The sequence below is a fragment of the Sarcophilus harrisii genome, chromosome 2, assembly GCF_902635505.1.
Source record: "Sarcophilus harrisii chromosome 2, mSarHar1.11, whole genome shotgun sequence".
Taxonomy (NCBI): domain Eukaryota; kingdom Metazoa; phylum Chordata; class Mammalia; order Dasyuromorphia; family Dasyuridae; genus Sarcophilus; species Sarcophilus harrisii.
The window spans coordinates 117677639-117703296 of record NC_045427.1 but is presented as its reverse complement, the minus strand read 5'-3'; the positions used below and the strand labels follow the sequence as shown (position 1 = coordinate 117703296).

The 25658-nt window shown below is 35.3% G+C and overlaps 1 protein-coding gene across 1 annotated transcript in view; it reads left to right on the top strand.

The window, feature by feature from the left end:
• Nucleotides 1–25658, top strand: part of TACR1 (tachykinin receptor 1) — a 149786-nt gene that overhangs the window by 86181 nt on the left and 37947 nt on the right. Inside the window, exon 2 of the mRNA XM_003757967.2 lies at nucleotides 5050–5244. Coding sequence (XP_003758015.1) covers nucleotides 5050–5244 — 195 coding nt within the window. The remainder of the gene's footprint in view (nucleotides 1–5049; nucleotides 5245–25658) is intronic.

The following is a 25658-nucleotide window of genomic DNA, read 5'->3' as shown; positions in this document are numbered from 1 at the left end:
CTCCTGCTTTTTCCACTATACTATGAAGCCCCCTGAATTAAGATAATGATAATGGTGAACAAAGACAGATTGGAGAGCTTTTGTCAGGTCAAAATACATAAAATTTCACAACTGATAATATCCCAGGAAGAAAAAAATAAAAAACTTAACTGTATCCCCATATGTAGCAGCTAGAGAAAGAATACATTTAAAAAGAAAAAAAAAGCTAAGTCATTTCACTGAAGATAGCCCCAAGATAGACTGCCATGTATGCACTTGCATTCTTAATGAATATTTATGTAAAAATCATTGATTTATCTATCTTGGGGTTTGCAGCACTTCCCTAGGTAGTTTATGGCCAAAACAGCTGGAAGGATTCTGGGTGGTTATAATAACAAAATACCATTCTCCTCTCCCATTTAAATAAATACATTTTTCATGAGTTTGTACTTTAAGATAAAAAGGCAAAGTAAAATATGCATCCACTTCTCAAAAGTGCCAGCAGAATTATGCCAAGTTACTACATGGACTTAAAAAATTCATTGGTTGTGGCAGACTCCAAAAAAGAGACATGACCATTTGAAATTTCAAAAAAGAAGAAGAAAAAATTCATCTAAGTTGTTTTAAACTTTAAACCAAAGAGGTTTTTTTTTTGTTTTCAATACCTGAAACATTATAATAACTGAAATACACCTGATTGCCTCTGTGTTTGTACTCCCTCTATTAATGTAGATTACAACCCTTCTAGACTTTCGTAGATGGTTTACTTGAGTTATTATGGAAGAGACATGAATTATCTGACCATTTTTTCTGTGTAACCATGAGGCAAACTGATCCTGGAACAACAGATAGCCAGATCGTCACAGTCTTTCCTGTTTGGTAGTAACTTCCAATCTTTGTAGTAGAGTATTTTAGAATCAAAAATTACTTCTACACCATAGTGAGATATTGCAAGAGAACTGTGGTCAGGCAGGGGTTGAGGGGGGATGAAGAAGGAGAGGACAGAAGGAAGTTAATTTTTTTTAATTAAAAAAAAAGACAACTATCATTCAGCCTGGCTATATATGAGTAATATGTATCCAAAAAAAAGTTTAGCTGTCACTTAAATGGCTCCTATACTCAAGAAATGGCAGAAAGCAGAATGAAATGATCTTTCAAATTACAGATTTTTGCTATAAAGATGAAAAATGACTCCCTGTTCTCTCATTCAAAAGTCATTCAGAATTCTAGCTCCATATTGGGCTACAATTATTTTTAACTCCTGGCCACTTGAGATCAAACAGGGCATAATGTCAAAATGGGCATGAGGGTTAGAAATGGATAAAATGTAGAGGTTGGTAGGGAGGAATTGTTTTAAGAAAGACTGATCCCAAGTTTGAAACAGATCAGGTTCTTAATGCTTAAGATAATATTAAGGGGCAAAATATCTCCCACATCATCCCCCTTGTGCTTTCCACAAACCCTTATAAGGCAGAGGATGCATTAGCACCATTCTCATGAGAAATTAAAGTCCATCCTGATAAATAAATAATTTATCTCTATGATTGGTTATTTAGCTTTACAGGCCCTAAACTTGACCCTAGGGAATATTTCTTTTTGATTATCCTGGACTATGTCTAATAAATTTTGAAAAGGAAAGAAAATCACATTCAGCTTATACATTAAAAGAAGTTGGTTCTGGTCAGCATCAACATTCAACAAAATGATGAAGTAGAAAATGCTTGTCTTTACTTTCTCTTCCCTTCCTTCCATCACTTTCATCTCAGCCCTCTCTTGTTTCTTTCAAGAAACCTTTGCCTTTGCCCCTTCTTGAGAGATTGACTTTGTGTCTCTTTCCAAAGGGCTATCATCCATCCTTAGGTAGAATTGAACCAAAATGGAAAATGTTGCACATCTGTATATGAAGGGACATTACCACATTTAGAGGTAAAAGTTATGGGCTATGAGCTTTTTCATGAATATTTGTGTTTTAATTGAGGACTCAAAAAAACTCCCCATTAAAAATGCAAAGAAATGACTACCTATTCTGGAATTTCAGAAACTTGTGAGCTCCAATAAAGAACATATAAAGTTCATTTGAGGTCAATATCTTTTGGATTAATACAATTTGAAATTACCAACTTAATCTTTCTAAGGCAGTGCTTGGATATAGAACTCTTCTTGTTGTCTGCAAAGTTTTGCTGATTGTTGGTAATCTACCAAATAAAGTCTAAACCTCTAAATTTGATGTTCAAAGTTCTCTATTATCGGCATTTTCAGCTAAAATTATGGGTTTTGTTTAGTATTTCAGCAGGCTGCAATTGGGAAGCTAGATGCCACAGTGGATAGAGTGCTGAGACTAAAGTCAAGAAAACTCATCTTTCTGAGTTCAAATCTTCTTAGCTGTGTGACCCTGGACAAGTCGCTTAATCCTGTTTGCCTCAATTTTTTCATCTATAAAATAAGCTGGATAAGGAAATGGCAAATTATTCCAGTATCTTTACCAAGAGACCTCCAAATGGGATCACAAAGAGTCAGACATGACTGAAATAACTGAACAATGGCAATAGACTGTGGCAAAACTGTGAGCAAGAAGGAAAATCAACTCAGGGATGAATTTATGAGCTCCTGATTAAGGATTCCTCATATTTCCCCTGATTGTTGCCAAGATTAGTCTGAATTTTGGGGCTGATAGTGAGAGAATGAGACCAATAAGTGGAAGAAAAATAGTCCCAATGGTGAAAGTTATGGGAGAAAAGGAAGGAAAGCAAATTGGCAATTTATATTAAGGTCTCATTTTTGATTGCCCAATATTCCTTCTCTTGCTTCTAAGATGATGTGGACATTTTTTCTTAAGGTTCCATTTGATTATAATTCAGCAATCAACAGTAAATCCATTAGATGCTCTTCTCTTTGTCTCCTCAACCTTCTGAAAGACAGAAAGAGAAGCCAGGAATTTATCATTTTTTCTCTGTTTTATCAGGATGAAATTTCCAGGAGACAGGAACAATGGAAATTTCTAATACCATTCCATCTTGCCTTGGTTGTCACTTTTGTAATCTGCACGAAATCTGTGATATCTCCCTCTTGTGACTCCCTGAAGCATTTCTTGTCTGGACTGGTGGGAGGATATACTACCTTGTCTAAGAATTATTTATGCTTCCATCTTACCTCCCCCATTAAGCAGTGGGCACCTGGAGGGTAGGAGCTGAGTTTCAGATAATCACAATAGCCCATATTTATATGAGTTTTACATATATCTCACTTAATCCTTACAAAAGCCCCAAATGAGAGGCAGTGTATTATTAGTATTAGTATCCCATATTAATTGAAAAGAGAAACTTTGTAACCCCTATGATTTCTAGCACTGTTCCTTATTCTGAATTTAATCCTTTTGTATAATAATCAATAAAATTACAATTTTCACAAGGTCCACTCTGAGGCATTGTTAGAGTTGGAAAACTGGAAAGGGAATTCATTAAGCACAGAGACAGTTAATGCTTTGGAATGTGACTTTTACTGTTAATTTCTGTCAAATTATCACTTGTTTAGTTTGGAAGTGTTTATCAACTACCTCCATCTTAAAGTGTGAGAAATTGCTTGTGCTACAGAGATGGTATATATATTAAACATTTACTGAATATAGTATTTCCCTAGACAGAGACACTACTATCACCCAGTTGAAACTGTTTTTCCCCTCCTCAAATTTTCCAAGAGAATTCTATCTTTATGTCTCTTTCAACTCTGTCACACTTTCTTGCATTGTACTTATTCATATGCAGTCCAATCCTTTATAGATTGTAAATTTCTTGAGGGCAAGGACAGTTTTTTTCTTTAGCTGAGTTTTATTCATAGTAATAACAATTATTGAACAAATAATTCAGAATACTTTGCTAACTGTATGGCCAACTCATATTTCCTTTATTGATTCCACGTAATTACTTTGGAGAAAACTATTGCATATTCTAATTCTAATCTAGACAGCAATACATAATAAAACAAAGCTTTTGTATAACTTTGGAGAAATAGAATCAAAGGATTGAAAGTACAGTGCAGGAAGGACTGAAGTTTTAGTAAATTGATATATCTATCAAACTGTTTTTAAAACTCACATCTGAACCATTAAGGCATACACACTAAGTTCCTCCACAGTATTTAAAGAAAGGCAAAACAAAAAAATAGATTATCAAAAATCATCCAAGCAAGTAGAACAAGCCTTTTATTGTTCTATCTAGAGGGTCTAAATTTTCCCCTAGTTTCTGTAGTTTAATAATATTTCATCTAACTATGGCGTTGTTCAGTTGTTTCAATCATATCTGATACTTCACAACCATGTTTGGAGCTTTCTTGGCAAAGACACTGGAGCAATTTGCTATTTTCTTCTCTGGCTCATTTTACAGATGAAGAAACTGAGGCAGCCAGTGTTAAGCGACTTGTCAAGGTCACATAGCCAGTAAGTGTCTGAAGCTATATGAATCTTCCTGCCAGGTCTGATGTTATAATCACTACTACCCCATTCAGCTGTAGAATCTTTGCAATGATGTCAAAATGCAAAAAGTGCAATACAATACCTATATTTGGACACATTAAATTAGTGCCTTACAATATTTCAAGGCAATATTACCAACCAGTTGGGTCAGAGAATTAGCTGGTCCTTAAAATTTTAGGTAGAAATTTTTCAAAATTTGGGCAAAAAAACATCAGTCCATTTAAACTGCACAGGTTTTATCTGAGTTTTGTTGTTGTTGTTGTTGTTGTTGTTGTTGTTGTTGTTGTTGTTGTAAGACCATTTGTCATTCTACTGCTTCTTAGAGTCAGGATTATATGGCCAGTGAACATGTTGCTTACAGTTTGTTTTATAAAGTAGGTATTTCTGTCACTATTTAAAGTGATGCTAGATCTAGGATTGGGAGAGGAAGAGAAGTAGTTGTGAACTTTGACATTCATTAAAACCCCATCTTTAACTACCCCCTTCCCCCCAAAAAAGAAGAAGCCTTAGATTTTGTATTCTTATTGGTTGGGAAGATGTGATGAGTATTTTTTTGTTTTTGTTTTTAGTTAACTAAGACCTATCTTCCTTCTGGTTTACAGGTACATGGCAATTATCCACCCCCTCCAGCCTCGACTATCAGCTACTGCCACCAAAGTGGTCATCTGTGTCATCTGGTCCTTGGCTCTCTTGCTTGCCTTTCCACAGGGATACTACTCTACCACTGAGGACATGCCTAACCGAGTTGTGTGCATGATTGAATGGCCGGAGCATCCCAGCAAGGCTTATGAGAAAGTGTGAGTAATAATTTCCATATTGGAAAGAACTGTGAAACATGTTTCTTTCTAGGCTGCCTTTTATTTCTCCTTTTCCTTTCATGTGCATTTTTCCCAGAACCATCATCAAATAGGATTGGTTAAATACCAGACACAATTCTCTACACAGAGCCAGGTACAATTCTCTAAGATGAGTGTGCCTACAGATATCACTGATCCTTGACTTCTAATACTGAATTAAACTGAACTAAATTTACTTCCTTTCCATGGGCCTCAGTTTCCCCATCTGTAAAATGAGGAAATTAAGCTGAATTATATTATCTCACTATCTCTTTTAGCTCGAATATTCTTTAGTTTGATCTTCTCTGTCACTTTTTTCCTATTATTTCTGCATGGAATAGTGTTGGGCATTGTTCTACTTTTGTCATTGTTCTTCATTCTCTATCTAAAATGTCAACAGAGTGTACCAAAAAGTTGGCTTAAATTAGCTCCAGACAAAAGGCCTATGGATGAGTCTTGGCTCTGTGACCTTTGTGGCCATAAATAAATCATTTCACTCCCTTAAAACCTCAGATTCATCATCAATAAGATGGACTTAATAACAATTGTGATGACAATCTCTAGGGTCATGAAGATCAAATGAGATGACGTATATGAAAAAATCTATTCACATATGAAAACTATTCTTATTCTCAATAGTTTAGATGGAAATTGGGCCCAACCTAATATCTATTTGTACTGCCAACCAGCAGTATAAATAGACAACAAGCTGGCCCCAGAATTATACAAAAAGAGTGGAATAGGCTGGATTTCTTTTGGGAAATTGCAAAGCTTCTTTAATGACCCCAGAAAGAAAAGTCTATGCTTTTAATGCCAATATTCTTTCAGTATTATATGGTTCTGATATCTTCCTGGAACAGAAAGTATCTAAAGAATTGCCAATAAATATGACACAGAGGGCAATGGAGAAGAAGGTGTTGGAGATGAGCAAGTGAAAATATATAAATGATGAAGAACTTAAAAGAAAAACAAGAAAAAGATCATCAGGGAAATTTATAAAAGAGAAGATGGGCTGGTCACATAGAGAGGGTGAAGGATCATAAGTGAAGAATCTAAATACTCAACCAATATCCTTGTGAAGTTAACAGAAAGGATGTAGATATCCTGTCTCATATTTGAAAGGATATGGACAAAATCCTTACAGAATAGGCACTCATACATGGGCTGAAATCTATATTAAGGTGGGATAGGGAGTGGTAACATCGAGATCAATGAGATCTGGATTTGAAGCTCCCTAAGTTAATCCTTATTAATAACAATTTCTCTCACAATTAATGCGACATAAGAATTATAACCAGAAGGAAAGTTTAAGGTTGATGGGATTCTCTTAGAATTCAATGCACTCAGTAATGGCATCAAATGGCATCCCATCCAGGGGGTGGATAATTGCCATGTACCAGTAATGGCTTTTAATAAAATCTTTGCCCCTTGACTAGGAAAAATAAAGAAAGTTTAAGGTTATCTAGTCTGTTACCTTATTTTATAAGTTCTGTTTTAATACCTTATTGATTAGAGCAAATTATTAATAATTATATTTTCTTATTAAAATAATTAGACACAGGAATATATATAGAAGATATAGATGTATCTAGACATAGATGTCCATGTGTGTGTGTGTGTGTGTGTAGAAGATATAATGAATAACAAGATGACATACAACAGTGATGTAGAACTCAAATAGAAACAGGGCCACTAATTCATACATATGAATCCCTGGAGCCACATATTGACTTAGAAAATGACATAAATATTATCTATGCTTTATTGTGTTTTTATTTATTTTATTAAATATTTCAAAATTATATTTAAATAGTTTGAGCTGCACTCAAGAGTGTTGCCCTTCTTCATGTGTTTGACATCTTCTTCTTCTTTTTTTTTTTTTTTTTGCTGAGGCAATTGGGGTTAAGTGACTTGCCCAGGATCACACAGCCAGGAAGTGTTAAGTATCTGAAGTCAAATTTGAACTCAGGTCCTTCTGACTTCAGGGCTGGTGCTCCATCCACTGCACCACCTAGCTGCCCCGAGTGTTTGACATCTTTAGCCCAGAGGATAGAAGACTGAAATTGGAGTAATATCTGAGTTGAAGTCTTGCCTTTGACATATGGTGAATGTATAACCATTGTCATATTGCTCTTAGTGCCCCTGAAAAATCTTTAAGACTGTAAGTTGCAAAGTTTCTAACCTATACCTACAAAAATATGTCCTTCAATTAATAGAAATAAATAAATGAAAGGGAGAGAAGGGAAATGGGTGATACAAATTAATAAAAATTTACATTTCTGTAGTTTTTTAATGCATATAAGTCATTTTCCTCACAACTACAGTGTTTGGGAGGTATTAGTGCAGATCTTATTATCCATATTGTACAGAAGGGAAAATAACTTCAGGTTGGTATAGACTTATCTGTGAATATTGCCAGTGTCAAAGATAAAATTGTAACTCTGGACTCCTTTCCTCCTCTATTACATTGTACATAAATAAATCAGTTAACAAGTAGGTGAGCAAATGCTGAGACTAAGAAATATCTCTGTAGCAGAAGGAGTGCTAGCAATTATAAACTAGGTGCTGACTTTGCAGCCTAATATGGATGAAAACCTTATGTCTTTTGTTATGTATTAAATCTCTTTTTTTTTTGTGAACTTAGTCATTATCAACAACACATGCACACACACCTACAAATATGTACACACACACACACACACACACACACACACACACACGAGCGAGAAGAATCTGGAGATTCTTTGTTATTGTTTTTTCTGAATATTGAAATGCTAGCTTTCCAAATTCCTCTAGATCAACACTCAACAAAAAACAACCTATTTGTATTTTCAGGACAGGTGATTTATTCAAATAGTAGCAATTGATATTCTCCTCCCTGCTACCCATTCTTTATTACTGTTGCCCAGAGTTCCTAGTGTCATCACTGTAACTGATTCAAAGCAATTGATTCAGGGAAGAAAGGCACTGGGAACACTCATACCTAAAAATGCTGCTAAAAGAACAGATCCTTCCATGCAGGATGCACAATACCTGACAAAACCTGCTGCCCAGCAATGAACTCATTCCCAAGCCTACAGCTGCTTCCAAGGGTAGGAGAAAACCAAGTGAGTGTAATTAATGAAGTCTAGTGAATGGTGGAAATAGAAAAGGCAATCCATCCCCTCCCCTCATATCCCAAAGGTCTGCACATTGCCATGCTGAATATGTCTAAAGCTTTTTGGATAGAAGGAACTTAATGATTATTGATTGGCTACATATTTATATGGCAATGATATAGGATAAGGTAAGTGCTGGGGTCAATTCAAACTAGCTTGAGAATTGATTGTTAAATTTTTATTGTGAATAACAAATTATACAAAATAGATTTACAGTTTCATGTAATAATAACATCTTTTTATTATACTGTTATAAAAATAATATCTTTTTATTATACTGTTATAAAAACACTTGTTTTGTTCCATAAATTAAAACATAAGTGAAAAACTTAAAAATCATTGTGAGCATTTCTACCTTGTCAAATGCTACAAGTCAGGGCTTGATTTGTTGTTTTGTTTATTGTCATACTTAAGAAAGTCATGGACAAAGTGTTAATAAGGCAGATGATGTGTCATGAGGACACCTTTTCCTTCCCTTCTTCCTTCCCACAAAGCTAGTTCTTAAACATTTATGAGAATAACCTCAGTTACACCAATTTGTGTTGACACAACTCCATATAATGGATACACACAAGCACCAATGAGGAACCCAGGTCATATATACATTTTAGCTAGGGGCTAGATTGTGTATCCTATTGGAAAGGACTAGAATTCATGATCAATTTTATGAGAAGTACCCTAGTCAAGCAGGTTGGGGGATTCCTCTGATTTCACCTAAATATAAGGAAAATAGAAAATTAATACTTTTTTAAAAGAAAGACCAAATTTAGCCTTAGAGGAAAAAGAATGTACCTCCCTTTCTTTTTTTGTGGATATCAGGGACAATGTATATGGAGCATTGCATACACTATCTGACCCAGTTGAGATATACATGTGAGCATGTGGGTATGGTTGTGTGTATGAATATGTATATATGCATATAAACATAGACATACACATATATATGATGTGTGTATGAAGGTATGGCTTGACTGAGTCTCAAAATAAACATAATACATGCAATATAATCTTAGAGGGGAAGACACCAGGAGCTGGGAGAAGTCACAAAGGTCTACTACAAAAGGTGAAATCTGAGCTTGACATGATAGAAGTTAGAGACAAGAAGGGAGTGCATAATCTTCATGGACAACTGATTGTGTGCTGAGGGATGGAGGTGAGAGATGGTGTGTCACTTGTGAAGAATAGCAAAAGAGTCAAGAAGAGTAGATCAGAGAGTATGTGTAGGGGAGTCAAGCATAAAAAAAAATAGAATGGAAATGCTCTGGTTATGGAGAGTTCTAAATGAAAAGCAAAGGACTTTATTGAAAATAGTTATATTGGGTTTTTGTGAGTGAAATGGAGGATGATGTAGTCAGACTTATAGCTTAAGAAAATCACTTTGACAACTATGTAGATGATGGATTGGAGAGAGGAGACATTTAAAGCAAAGATACTAACCTAAAAGACTACTATAACATGTTGTGGAGGAAAAGGGAGTTGGACACCTGAACTATGAGGTATGTCTATAGAATTAGAGAGGATGGGACTTTTGTGAGAGGTATTGTGAAGACAGAAATAGCAACACTTGTCAAATTATTAGAGATACAGAGTAATTAAGAGTAGAGTGTTGATAACATGGAAATTTTAAATCCAGATCACTGGGAACATGGTGCTACCCTCAATGACAGTGGGAAAATTTTGAAAATAAGTGGATTTGGAAGTAAACAGATTGAATTTTGTTTCGAACATGTTGACTGTAAAATCTACTTATGGAACATCCAGTTCAGCATGTCAAATGAGCAGTTATGATGTGGTACTCAAGTGCTGAAAAGAAACTAAATATATAAAACTGGGAATTATCTAAATAGAGATGATAACTGAACCCATTTAGACTTGATTTGATCATCAAGTAAGCTATTATGTAGAAAAAAGAGAAGGGGATCCAGGACAAAGCCTTGATGGAGAAGTACTCATAATTAATGGGCATGGATGGATATAAATGAAAGTCAGCAAGAGACTAGAAAGGAGTTCTCAGATAAAATGGAAAGAACCATATGCTTGGAAAACAAAACGTGATCAATGGTATCAAAAACTATAGAGAGATCAAGAAATATAAAGAATGAAAAAAGACAACTAAATCTGTCAATTTAAAAATTATCGATTTTTTAAAAGTTTCAGTTAAATGATATCAGAAGGCAGATTGCAGAAAATTTGGAAGAAAATGAGAGGATGGTAATTGGAAACAGCATAGATAGTTATTTTCAAGTGTATCTGAAAAGAGGGGGAAGAGATATAAGATGATAGTAGGGATAAACAAATTTAAGTGAGAGGTGTTTTTTTTTTAAGGATGTAGGAGACATAAGCATGTTTTAGTTATCTGGGAAGGTATTAAGAGAGGGAGAAAAACTGAAAATTAAAGACAAATAAAACACTATGTTAGAGAACACTGAAGGGGATCAAGGATACATATAGTGTAGAAGGGTTGCCCATGGCTAGGAGAAAAGCTACCTCTTCAAAAGTGAAGTAAATGAGGAGATTGGGGGGGGGGGGGGGGGGGGGGGGGGGGGAGAGGTTGGAGCAGAGAGAGAAAGTGATGTTATCAGGAAAGTGAAAAAATGGAGCTCTAGCAAATGATCCCAATTTTTTTCAGTAATCTGTGAAGCCAAGTCCTCAGCTAAGAGGGAAGATGGATCAGATTATGTTATGGAAGACTTGAAAAGAGTTTAAAATTTTTAGAATCCCCTTAGGATGAATGGGATAGACAATGGAATGAGGATTAGAAGGCTTGCCTTGCTGCAGTGAAACTCCATCTAAGATTGTAACAAAGTTATAATGGACTTATATATAAAACAGTAATAATAAGTTTGGTTTCTTGATTTTTCCCATCTCTTAGGCAGTACATAAATAAGAAAAAAAAGACAAAAGGGTAGGAATAATACAAAGTTAGTGTTTGGAGGGCACGATCAATTCTAGGGAAAGGATATTTGAGAGTAAAGAATAGTCTAAAGTTGAAATGGTTCACCAAATGGCTGAGATTGGGAAGTGAGGAGAGTGTAGCTTGCACAAGGGTAATAGCCCAAGTAGTAATGAGAGATTGAGGGATTAGACTACATGGTAAAGTCAGAAAGCAAGAGTTAGAGCTCATAAACAATAGAGAAATATGAAATAATGAAGATTTTGATTAAATAAAGGAATTTCAGAGTTCATGAACATGGAAGTGGAATAATTATGGGTAAGGTCAAAATTAAGAGCATAACCATCCCTATTATAGAGGTGGGGCTGAGTATTAAATCATGTAAATTAAGAAGATTGAAGAACTGGAAAGATAAGATATTCAGAAGACTATTGATATGTAGGCTTAAATGTCCTGGAGTAAAGGAAGGCGTTAGGGTAGAGATGGAAATGAGAGTGAGCACAAATTCACTGAAGGAAAAAGAATGAAGGCTGAGGAGGGAAGGGTTAGGAAGAGATATGAATCTGTAGATAATGACCACCATAATCTGGGTTAGGTTATAAATTTGGATAGCATAGACCTCAAAAAAGAAGAGGTTGTTGAACAATGTTATCAGAGTAAGAGTTTGGATGTGCAACAGGGAATGAAGAGTATTCTCACTTTCCAAAAGGCCCAAGAAGCCCAAGGAATGGGAAAAAGTCAACTAAAATGTTGGAAAGTGTTATGGGCCAGAACTTGAAACAAGGTGCTAAGTCAGTGGAATTGATAGAGACAATGATTATTTAGCATGGTATTTAACAGTTCTCTGGTTCAGTACATGTACTTAGTACTTACTATAATTCTACAAGATTCATACCTTTAAGAGAGCATATACAAGCTAGGAGCCTCAACCAGCATTCAGTCAGGAAGATTCAGAAGCCAGAGCTCAAGCTCTCTGAACCAAGATTACAAAAGGCCTCTAAGGAAGCTAACTGGGCCTCAGGAAAGGAGACAAGACTTGGAAAGAGACAATAAAGGATTTGGACTTTAATACCTGGCTGCATTTAGGGTGATTACTGAACTGAAACTAAGGCTGCCTCCAGAGACCCAAGGAAACCTCAATAGAGAATATTACATTTTAAAGAAGAATATTACAGGAAAGGGTAGTCAGGGAAGTAGTGTAATCAGGAGAAAGTAAAAAAATGGAAGGTGTAAGAATAAGAATTTGTCAATTATGGAGCAGGTTTTCTAGAGGGCACAGTGAAAGGAGGGAGCAGATCTAGTAAGGAACATTGGGTAGAGAGGTAGGATTGAGATAGACTGGAGTGAGAGCAACCAAATGGGTTTAAGGAAAGATGTTTCAGTAGCTAGTGATTCAGTATAATTGGGATGGGGGATGTATAAGGGATTAGGAGCCTGCTAATCCTTGAAGAATGAGTCCTGGCAGAATGTCAGTGAATGGAGAAAGGTACATTGAGGGAGGCAACTTGATTAGATTATTCAAAGTTATCCCTTGTTATCTTGTTATACATATGTGTTGTGTGCTGTGAAGCCCTGAGAGGTCAACCTTACAGAATGCAAGAATAGGAAGAAGTATGGCCTAGGGAGGTCAGAAAGCAGGAAGTTGTATGTCCCAGTTTCTTGCCTCCCATCACCTCAAAACAATCAAAAGAGAATTAAGTTTTCAAGGAAAGCAATCGGCACTGTTAAATTCTTCAAGGAAGGAAATGTTTTAAATTATCTAAAAAACCCTCCTCTATTCTGAAAACAACATTCATTTTAGTTATACTTAATTTTACAAATGAATATGTGTTGTGTAGCATTCTACCAAGGTTGATATATTTGTCAGAAGTGCATCAGTTCCAGATATGGGAGTGAGTGAGAGCCTTACAAGCTAAGAATAGGTCTTTCTTCAATCTCCTGCTTAAGTCCACCCAATTCCAGAAAACCAACCAGCACTGAAGGTAATAGGGACACTGACTGAAAAGTCAAAGTTACATTACTGAATGTTGTAAAAGAAGGTCAAACAACCCCACTCCCTGCTTTTCATACACACACACACATATACACGACTTTATTTTTACAGCATAAAATGATAAGACCTTTGTTAATGTGACTTCTCCAGATGCTTGTCCATTCACTCCATCTGCCTCCTCTATTTCCTTTAACTGAGATGGTCTTGATCCTTTATAGAATTCTGTACTGGGGATTAGTAGGATCCCTGATCCTGGTCACTTCCTATTTTTACTAATGGAGGAAATCAAACTAAAAGCTCTAAGCCTAGGGCTTTCAGCAGGCAAAGCTTCCTGGTCCCTTAGGGCCAGCCTACCTTATAATTCCTAGTATTTGCAGAATGTGAGATTATAAAGAAGCTATTAGGAAATGGAAAGGGGAATTTTTTTTAATCTCATATATGGGTATAAATGTAAGATGAATATATGGTGGTTAGAAAAGGCAGGACTAAACTGTTTTTTTCAAAGCTGGCCCTTTGGGCAAAACAGCAAAGTAGAGAAAAATCCTACCACATCACTTTCCCTTCCCTTCCCTTTTCTCTCTCTTGCATCAATTTCCTCCAAATGCTGAAATCTGAATCTCAGCTCAAGTTTCTACTCTCACTTTTTTTCATCAATTCATTCCCACTGAGAAATGCTGAGAAGTTAATACTTTACCATCCTCGGGGGATTTTAATTTTATAAGAGTATGCCTGGAGAAAAACTGCTTTTTTTTCTGAAAAAAAACCAAAGTAATTTATCCATAATGGTAGAATTTCTGTCACTACCAGGGATTTACTCAGAATGGGGCCCCAAACTCCAAGGAGCTTTAATCTTAGCATGTGAGTGACTTCCTATTGTTTCTCTATGGTCGTTGTTTCCTTTCTCAATGTGGAATCTCCCCCAGAAAAGAGTAACCTTAAACAAACTTTGAATTGCAAAGTCATAAATGAGCTCAGGAATCCCAAATAATAAAACCCACATAAAATATTTAGGACAAGTATCCATCCAAAAACTGTTTGAAGACTCTTCCCTGTCCCAAGTTAACTTTTCTTTTCTGAGAATTGTTCACAAGAAATTTTTGCCAAAATGTGTCAAATGTGTCAGTGGAATAATAACTAACATTTATGTAGTATTTTAAGGTATGCAAAGTTAGAGAGAGATTATTATTATTATTTGTATATTATATATGTACTGTATATGTGTGTGTATATATATATATATATGTAGACATATGTAAATATGTCAGAGGGAGAGAGGGAGAGAGAGAGAGAGAGAGAGAGAGAGAGAGAGAGACTACCCTCTTAGATACAGCATTGTGATTGTGTGGTTTGAGGGAAGCAGAATACGCATCCCTCATACCATTCTCCAAGGGAAACTATTTGTTGCCTGAAAAAGAAGTAGGAGGTTGGAGCCAGAAGCTTAGTCACTCAGAGTGAGGCTGGATACCAGACTAGAATTATAACTATCTGGTCTCTTAAATTTTGATTTCAGCTTCAAGCTAAACTTCTGATCATTCTTCATCTTTGGAGAAAGAAGAACTCAGGCTTTATGTTCAAAGCTTGTCTTTCTGCCCATTGAACACTAGTTCCACAATGAGCACACACAGCAAAGAACAAAAAAAAAAAAAAAATTCATTTGTTCAAACTATAACAAAACAGAAATCAAAAGGAACTATATGTAGGAAAATATATACTAGACAGTGCAGAATAAAAGAACTTCCACTGGGAGAGACTCAGCTCAACCAAGAGAAAGGCACATATTTCACTCAACAGGAAATTCTGCGGCATAATAAGCTGAGGATAGTCCATGATGGAGACCAACAGCTCCTTTCATGTTAGCTTTTTACCAAAGTCTTATTCTCCCTTCATCAATCTGAAGTGGAATTGATATCATACAGCTTCTTTCTCAGCTCTGGAAGCCAGAAGAGACCAAGTCTATGGCAGTGCCCAAAGGAAACTTAAAAGACTCTTCTCTCCAACTCAACTTTGGTCCTTGTGCAAGTGTGGGACATTAATCTGTTTCAATGTGGAAAGAGTCCCATACTAATGGGCTTTGGGACTTGTGTTAAATTTGATGAGATTAGTGGCAGGTTGGGGGTTCAGGGAACCAAATGAAGAGGTTTGGCTCCCCTAGATTCCCCTAGGATTTGGCATAGCGTAGGGAGTTTCTGATAGCACAGAGGTCCTTCGTAAAAGTATTTACAAATCTGAAAAGCTAGATTGGCAAAAAGAAATTTATTATAGGCATTGGGAAGTCAGCCTTTACTATGCATGAATAGAAAGGCTGAATTCCTTGGTGGCAAGGTCCCAGCAGAGAAGTAAAGTTTCTAGCAGAGAAATCCCAACAAAGAGGTATAAAAACTTGTTAGGGAAATAGGTGAGAAAGAGATAAAGAGGGGGTAATGCTGAAAGAGTTTTGGGGCTCCCCTCATTATATTTATGTATAAATATGTGCATTTGCTAGTTGTCTGATCCTAGTCAAGTCACATAACACTCTGCCTCAGTTTCCTCATATCTAAAATGAGCTGGTAAAAGAAATGGCAAAGGAATTTATGACCAAAAAAGAACTAGAGATCACTATTGACTACAAAATAGAAAATTTTGATTATATCAAATTGAAAAGGTTTTGTACAAACAAAACTAGTGCAGACAAGATTAGAAGGGAAACAATAAACTGGGAAACCATTTTTCCAGTCAAAGGTTCTGATAAAGGCCTCATTTCCAAAATATATAGAGAATTGACTGTAATTTATAAGAAATCAAGCCATTTTCCAATTGATAAATGGTCAAAGGATATGAACAGATAATTCTCAGATGAAGAAATTGAAACTATTTCTAGCCATATGAAAAGATGCTCCAAATCATTATTAATCAGAGAAATGCAAATTAAGATAACTCTGAGATACCACTACACACCTGTCAGATTGGCTAGAATGATAGGGAATGATAATGCAAAATTTTGGAGGGGATGTGGGAAAACAGGGACACTGATACATTGTTGGTGGAATTGTGAACACATCCAGCCATTCTGGAGAGCAATTTGGAACTATGCTCAAAAAGTTATCAAACTGTGCATACCCTTTGATCCAGCAGTGTTCCTACTGGGCTTATACCCCAAAGACATACTAAAGAAGGGAAAGGGGACCTGTAAATGCCAAAATGTTTGCGGCAGCCCTGTCTGTAGTGGCTCGAAGCTGGAAAATGAATATGGATGCCCATCAATTGGAGAATGGTTGGGTAAATTGTGGCATATGAATGTTATAGAATATTATTGTTCTGTAAGAAATGACCAGCAGGATGAATACAGAGAGGATTGGCAAGACTTACATGAACTGATGCTAAGTGAAATGAGCAGAACCAGGAGATCATTATATACCTCAACAATGATACTATATGTGGATGCATTCTGATGGAAGTGGATTTCTTTGACAGAGATCTAACTCAGTTTCAATTGATCAAGGATGGAAAGAAGCAGCTACACCCAAAGAAAGAACACTAGGAAATGAATGTAAACTGCTTGCATTTTTGTTTTACTTCCCGGGTTATTTATACCTTCTAAATCCAATTCTCCCCGAGCAACAAGAGAACTGTTCGGTTCTGCACACATATATTGTATCTAAGATCTACTGTAACCTATTTAACATGTATAGGACTGCTTGCCATCTGGGGGAGGGGGTAGAGGGAGGGAGGGGAAAAATCAGAACAGAAGTGAGTGCAAGGAATAATGTTGTGAAAAATTACCCTGGCATAGGTTCTGTCGATAAAAAGTTATTAAAAAAAAAAAGAAGAAGAAATGGCAAATAACTACAGTATTTTTGTCAAGGAAACTCCAAGTGGGGTCATGAAGAATGGAACATGACTGATAATGACTGAATTTTTTAAAATCCTCACAATGATCCTATAAGGCAGGTATTATTATTAACATCATTTTAAAAATGAAGAAATTGAGGTTGAGAAAGAGTAACTGGGCCAGGCGTCACACAACTAATATCTGATATGTGACTTGAACTCAGGTCTTCCTAACTTCCAGGCAAGAGCGCTCTCTACCCACTGTTCAAACTACCTTTAATATGAAGTACAGCATTTTCCTCATCTACCGGTACAAGAACAATGTTCAAAACATTTGAACATTACTGAAACTTTAGACATTTATATATGGACATTGGGGTCCATAGGTTTTATATACATATATATATATATATATTTATGTATGTATATATATATATATATATATATATATATAAATCCTTTTTTGGATTTCTGTCTTGTACACTTCTCAACATCTCAACCGTTTCTTCCTTCAATATATATATACTCTCTATGGCATCTAATTTGGCGGATTTACTTAGTTTCTTTTCCCACCTCCTCATCTCTTTTTTTTTCTTTTAAAATCCTTTTGGTCAGGTTTGTAAGACATGAGAGAAATATATACTTTTCAGCATCTCTTAGATCTACTCCATCCTTTACCTGAAGCCTATCATCCTTATATTTTAAGCAGTCATCCAGAAATCCAAATCTAATTCTCAGACACTATCTCCTTGGCCAGATGTTCACTTCTCAAATTTCATTTTCTCTTATGTGTCCCTTGATTTCAATGGAAAGTGGTTAGAAAAACATGGTTGAACTGTGCTTTGTTGCAGGAATTTTTAACCTAGGCTCATAAACTTTTTAGAAAATATTTTTGATATGCAATTATTTTGATTACTATATTTCAGTATGAGTAGTTTCTATTCTTATTTATTTTATACATTTACAAGCATGCTGAGAAGGGGTCCAGAGGCTTCACCAGACTGACAAAAGGGTCTATGACATTTAAAAAACAAAAATATTAAGAGATCCTGCAAATCAGATTTAACTCTCTCTTCTAAAACACTCTGATCTTTGGTCACATCTCCTAGGTGCTTTCAGAAAATTTCATTTTTTCCCCATATGAACCAGAAGTAAGTACTAGTCATCTGTTCTAACAAAATTTGGGAAATTCTGTCAAGTTTTAGATATATGCCCTGCCCCCTGCCAAAAAAACAACAGATCTCACTATTATTATAATCATCCGATCAAAAAAGAGTTGCCTCAGGATCCTTAAGCAGGAAGTATTTCACCCCTATATTTCTATTCTTTCTCGGATCTGAAATGGATGATTGTTTCTGTGGCTCAAGTTTAATGGATTCTGAGAGAACAGGCAGCTGTTTCCTCTTCAAATCCAGTTTCTCCTTTTCAGGAAGAATTTCCAATTTGCTTTTCAGTCCAAGTATGTAGTTGTTCTTTAAATATTCTTCTTTGTACTGTTTACTTTTTTTTTTTACTTGTAAACTTCTTGACAAGTGTCAAATTTCCTTTTTCCCCACTGAAGGAAGTCTAACTGCTATTATTTTTAGGAACACTTCATTCATTGTCCCTGATAACCTTCTTTTCTAGGAAGAATTCCAGCCTAAACTTAAAATATAGAGAGGAATCCCACAGGGAGGATTATGTCTCCCTGTGACAGAAACACAAATATCACATATTTGATGAAAATCAAATTCATTCTATTCTTCCTACAGACTGAGATTCTTAACTTGTTTTTTTTTTCTTCTCAATAGTATTTTATTTTTCGAATACATGTAAAGATGGTTTTCAACATTCATTTTTGGTAAGATTTTGTGTTCCAGTTTTTTCTTCCTCTCTTCCCTCTTTCCCCCTTCCAAAGACAGCAATCTGACAGGTTATACACACACAATAGTCTTAAACATATTTCTATATTTGTCATGTTGTGTGAGAAAAATAAGACCAAAAGAAAATAAAAAGGACACAAGAAAGAAAAAGCAAAAAACAATAAGAACAACAAAAAGATGAAAATACTATGCTTCAATCCACATTCAGTCTTCATAGTTCTCTCTCTGGATCTGGATAGCAATTCCAACTTAACTTGTTTTTAAACTGCTTATGGGCATAGCACTATGAAAACTATCTCATTTAATCATTAGAACATCTCTGTAAGATAGGTAGTAATATCTCCATTTTACAGAGGAGATAACTGAGGCTCAGAGAGCTTAAGGGACTTGCCCATGGTCACACAACTAGTACAAAAAAGGTGAGTTTTCTTTCCAATTCACCACTGCAAAGTGGAGGTTGACTAGACCGGTGTAAAGAAAAGTGATATTTTAATTGAAGAGAAGTTTGATTGTGAAAGACAGCTTCCTTATATTTAGAGAGGCATGCTCAGAAACTCATTGTTGATTCTTTAAACAAATTTGCCACCTTTCCAGTTCTTTATAATTTTAAACATCAGAGACACCCCAATCCCAGGTGGTTGATTGTTTTCACACTGTTGGAGTGGGTGTACTGTCATACCAATGCCAAGCAAGTGTGAAAAGATGTAATTCTGCAACCACATTGAAACAATAAGTAACATTTTATTTTTAGAGATGAACAAGGCAGCATTTGAAGGAACACTAAGGACCTGAGGTAGCAGAAAGAAAGGAACTGACCCTCCAGATTCTGGCCCTTCTATTTAAGGACAGAAGTAGGGACCCATACAGTGTACAGGAAAGGAATAGAAAGATCAAAGGATCATTGAGATGGAGCTGGAAAGTCAAGGATACTAAGACTTATCATTTTATGGATGAGAAAACTGAAGTATAGAGAAGTGAAGTGGTTTGTCCCTGGTTATGCAGTCATTAAATATCAGATGCAGCATTTAAGTCCAGGTTCTACTGATTTCAAGTCCAGTACTCTAGCCACTAGGTCATGCTGCATTGAGCCCTTTGGGTAGCAAAACTTTGGGCTTGTCAAAAAGCAATCTCTTCCTATGAGGAGCTTATATTCTAATGAAAGAATATGATACATAAAAGAAAATTAAAAGTGTAAGGAAATGGCATGATAGAGGAAAAAGTATGGAGAGGCAGGAACCAGCCTAGAGAGGAATGAAAGAATCAATACGGTTAGCCTGAACTTTTCTTTAAAACAGAGGTTCTGGGCCTAAGACTCCCATAGGAGCAGAGAAGATTTTCATATAATGTGACTATTGATTAATCAAGAACCCAAAATAATTAACTATGATCTTTTTAAATAGCAAAAAAACAATTTTGGAGTTTAAAAATAATAACAGCTCAGATTTATAGTAGCTACCATAATTCATCCAAAATATTGTCCACAAACTCCTATTACTTGCAAAAAAAATTTTTTTCCTTTTTTTGCTCATGCAAAGAATTTTTTTTTGTGGGGGGGAGAAACTAAGAAGGCATACAAAGAAAGAGTTAATGTTAACTTGGATAGGTTAAATGAAGAAAAGAAGATAAATAGAAGTATAATGGGAGTATAATATATAGGGCTTGACATTTGATTTATTAATGGAAAGATTGGGGAATGGGGAAGGAAATCCAGATAAGAGTTAAAGATGACAGCAAATCTTTAAGCTTGAATGATTAGGAAGCTGATGGGAAAGTCAACAGAAAGAAAAAAGTTATGATGAGAAGTCTTTTAAGGCAGATGAGTTCAGTTTGGTATCTATAAAGTTTAAAAGGCTAACTAGTCCTCCAAGTAAATATATCCAAGAAGTATAGCCCACGGAGCTTGTCCAAAATCACACAGACAGTAAGCAGCAAATTGGATTGAAATCCTTATCTGAGCCCAAAATGTAGTATGCTTTCCAATTAACCTCAATCTCTTCTCCAATAATATATGGCATATGTTTTTAACATCTTTCCTTACTGCTATTACCTCACTTCTATCTATAAGCCATTTTACTATTCAGAATATAAAATGCTACTTCAAAAGATATTTCATGAGAAAGTTAATCAATTTTCAGACGTTGTAAAGAATTTTCCATCCCACTGTTATGTTAAATATGTAATTTTTTAACATTGTTCATGCTGATATTCTATTCAAAGTGTAAGTACAGTTAATAGAGTAGACATTTAAGAGATGTTGAATTAAATAGAATAGTGTTGAATTAAAATGAAACAGGTAAGGAGAGCTTAGAGAAAATAGAAAATATCTGTGGAAGCATTATGTTCATCCAGTGAATAACTTTTAAACATTACAATTCCCTTTCTTCCCATCATCCCTCCCCCATGATCTTTTGTAGAACAACTCAATTTCAACATCCTACTTAGGCTTCAGATGTACAAAGTCTTGAAACCTTGAAGGATATTCACCATCTCAGGAACAAACAATACAAACAAGATAAAAGACTACTGACCAGTTGTTAAGTTGAACTTGGTAGCACATTATCATGGTCATGCATAGACTATACATAATGTTTTAAACAGGATTGACAAGTTAAGAGACACTGATAGGACCAGTAACATGATTTTCTAGAGGGTGAAAAAACCACTTGGTAAAAGGCTGCTGTGAGGTGTTAAATAATTTTGGAGAAAACCAACCCATCCCAGTGTTTGGAAGGTTATATAACTGCAAGAGTTTCATTCCAACTTTGAAGAAAATGGCAAATGGCATATTGATATCAGGGACTTTTTCCATGGCTCCTTCTGGACTGATTATCTACTTTAGACCTATTCTATAATGTACATTCATAGTAGCAGCTGTTTCTTCAAACATTTCATCATCATGACTATTTTGATAAAAGTGCAGTGGGTCCCATTTTCATAATACTTTATAAATTCCTTAATCATAAATCACTATATGAGGTATAAAGATCAGAAAGCCATATGACTTAAAGCTGGAAGATATTTAGAGAAGAAATTCTTAAACTCTGGTCCTCTAACATTTTAAAATACTTTTATATGTTCCTATATAATGTATTTCCTTTGGAATACTGCTAATTTGATTTCATGCATTTCAAAATATGATTTAGAGAAGGGGTGCATAAACTTCACCAGACTGACAAAGGGATCCAAGAACACAAAAAAAGGAATTTTTAAAAAACTTTATCTTTACCTTTATTTTAGAGATTACCTAATTCAATTCCTTCATTTTACAGATCAGAAAACTAAGTTGGGGGGGGGGGGAAATGACTTGCCTGTGATCACATCACAGTCACTAATGCAATAAACAAATTTAGCAAACATTTTACAGTCCCTATTATGTGCATAGCACTGATGTTTATAACAGAGACTGAATCATCAAGAAACAATTCAATTATACTCATCATATTCTGTTTAGGGAGGCAGGAATAGTATGTTTAGAAAGGTTCTATCCAAAATGATTTTGAAAAGTCCTTGCATTAATTTCTGCTTTCAAAATATGTGGCTATTCAGAACCATTTGTTCTCCAAAAGCTCCTAAAATCCAACCTTTTTTCTGTAGTTACTATTGTAGACAAGAAAATGGGGCTGAGGGTATATTAAGGATTTAATCTCTCTTTACAGAGGGGAAATTAAGAGATTAGGAAACCACATCCCAAAGAATAGTGCTAAAAAAGAGCCTACCAAATACAAACTAGGGGCAAACACAAAAACAAGCAGCTAGAAAAGGATGACCACCCATAGTCCCCCATTTCCCTACTCCAACATATACATTATTTAGTGAGACTTGGAAACATTTCAGAAGAAAATTCTAAACATGTCCTAGTCATTTTTAAACTTAAATATAGTAATTACTCAAAGTAACTTTTTATAACTCCTTAACTACTGTTGCAAGATAGCAGTTAAGCAATTGAAATAATGAACTTAATTGCAACTATGTCCAATTTTTGTTATAATGTTAATATGTGTACATTCTTCTGGATGCTTACTTTGGCCATTTTTAAAGAAGCAAAGCTCAGTGGGGATGTATCTAGATTAATAATGGAAGCGAGATTGATGAAAGTTTCAATTGGGAATAGAGAATTAAATAAATTCTCTTAGCATATGATTAACAGTCGCAAATGACTCATGGGCAAGTTGTTGACAATTTGTAGGTGCAAGAGAAAAACTGTTGGACAAAAGTAGGTGAAATTCAGTTTCCGTTTATGGATTCACTGTTGGGTTGAGTTGATTGTGATAATTTAGCACAAAAGCTTAAATTAGCTATAATTTTAATTTATATCAGGAATTCTACAATCTTTCTTGATACTAACAAGCTAGCCCTGCCAGATAGCAATCCATATAGTGATTATAATGGAGCCACACTATGTCTTCCAGTTATTCCAAATTCTAAATATTCCTTGTGTAAACGTAAAGCAAATCATATTACTCTATTGAAGTTGGCTAATGTAATTGATGGGAATATGATTTCCAAACCTTTATTCATATCTTACATTTTCTTCATGTCCATTTCTACTGAAGTGGACAGAACACTGGCCTTGGACATAATTTATTAGCTGGTCAAGTTACTCTTAGGTGTCTTGATTTCCAGTCCCCTCATCTATAAAATAAGGGATTTGGACTCAAAGGACTCTGATTTCCCTTACAACTCTAAATGAGCCAATGCTTTAGAATCAGAAGGAATTCTAAGCAAAGATTCTTAACTGAGGATATGTGGATATACATCTGGAATTCTCTGAATTTAAATGGGGAAAAATTACATCTTTAGTTTCATTAATTCTTGAACTGGTTTATAATACTGTATATTCTATTTTATACATTTAGGAATTTTTTTTTATTGAGAAGGGATCTATAGTCTTCTCCAAACTGCCCAGTGGGTCCATGATGCAAAAAACTCCTGCCTTGAAGGAAATCGAATATAATCCTCTTGCTTACAGATGGAAAAAAAAAATTATTCCCAAAGAGGTTAAGTGACTTTTCTTTGGTCATATGCTAGTGAGCATCTGATCTGAACATCTGCTGACTTATTTGGACTATTTTGAAGAGTAGAAAAACATGATCAGACCCAGGCCTTCGCAAGATAATTTTGGAATAGCCCTTCAGGAAAGAGGTAGAACTTAAGATGGGTTTTAAAGGATAAATTTTCTTTACTTATCAAATTAGGATGGTTTTTGTATTTGGTGAAGAAAGGAAGGAGAAAATTTAAACAATAGATAGAACAATGAGAAGATCCAAACCCTGGACTTTAGCTTAATTTTCTTACTATTTCATCAATGGCCCATATTCATTCCTACTTCTATAATTTTAAGCAGCATAAAAATCTCTGTGCTGACTAGGAGTCAAGAAAACTTACATTCAAATTAGAAGGTGGCTAGATGGCTCAATGGATAGAGCACTAGGCCTGAAATAAGGAAGTTATTGTTGTTCATTTGTTTCAGTCCTTTCTGATTCTTCATGACACCATTTGGGATTTTCTTAGCAACCATACTGGAGTGGTTTATCTTTTTCTTCTTCAGTTCATTTGACATATGAGGAAATTGAGGCAAATAGAGTTAAGTGACTTGCTCAGGGTCACACAGCTAATAAGTATCTGAGGTCAGATTTGAATGCAGGCAGATGCATCTTCCTGACTCCAGGCCTGATACTCTTTATCTACTGTGTGGCACCTAAGGAAGACCTTGAGTTCAGATCTGACCTGAGCCTTAACTCTCTGGAGAAGGAAATGCAAACCACTCCAATGTCTTTGCTGTTTTAACATTATAACAAAAACTGGATATAGCTACAATTAACTTCATTATTCAGTTGCTTAGCTGCTATCTTGCAACAGTAGGTAAAAGTTATGAAAAGTTACTTTGAGTAACTACTGTGTTTAAATGTAAAAATAACTAGGAAATGTTTAGAATTTTCTTCTGAAATGGTTCCCCATGGACAGTATGATCCACAGGGTCTTAAAGAATCAAAAAGGATTGAAAGGCTGAAAGACAGAAAAACAAGATTCAAATCACCCTTCTGGAGCTTATTACAAATGTAACCCTGAGGAAGTCACTAAACAGCTCTAAGCATTCATTTTCTCAACTATAAAATAGAACAATAATGTATTCTCACAAGGTTCTTATTAAAATCAAATTAGCTAATGCATATAAAATACTATACAAATTTTGAAGATCTTAGTGGTGATTAATTTTTCCAGTGATCTTTGAGAATATCTTCACTAAGGAAATTTTCCCAGGGCCTACCACCATCTGGAAATTTTGTTTGTTGGCCTAGAATAATGGGTATTCCATAACTGGTTTGGGGGAAGCACCCTAATACAATCCCAACCTTATTAATGAATATTCTTATATAATATTCTCTTTCTTCCAGGTAGTTTTCACAGGTCTAATAAACAAACGAATAACTATTTCAGAATATAATCATTATTATTATCATCTTAATTATCATCAGCAACAATGAATAATATTTATATGAGCTGTTTAACTTTCCAATCTAAGCTCAAACTAAATATCTCATAATCTTTCTTTACTTTTTTTTTTTTTTTTTTTTTTGGGGGGGCTGAGGCAATTAGAGCTAAGTGACTTGCCTAGGGTCACAGAGCCAGGAAGTGTTCAGTGTCTGAGACCACATTTGAAC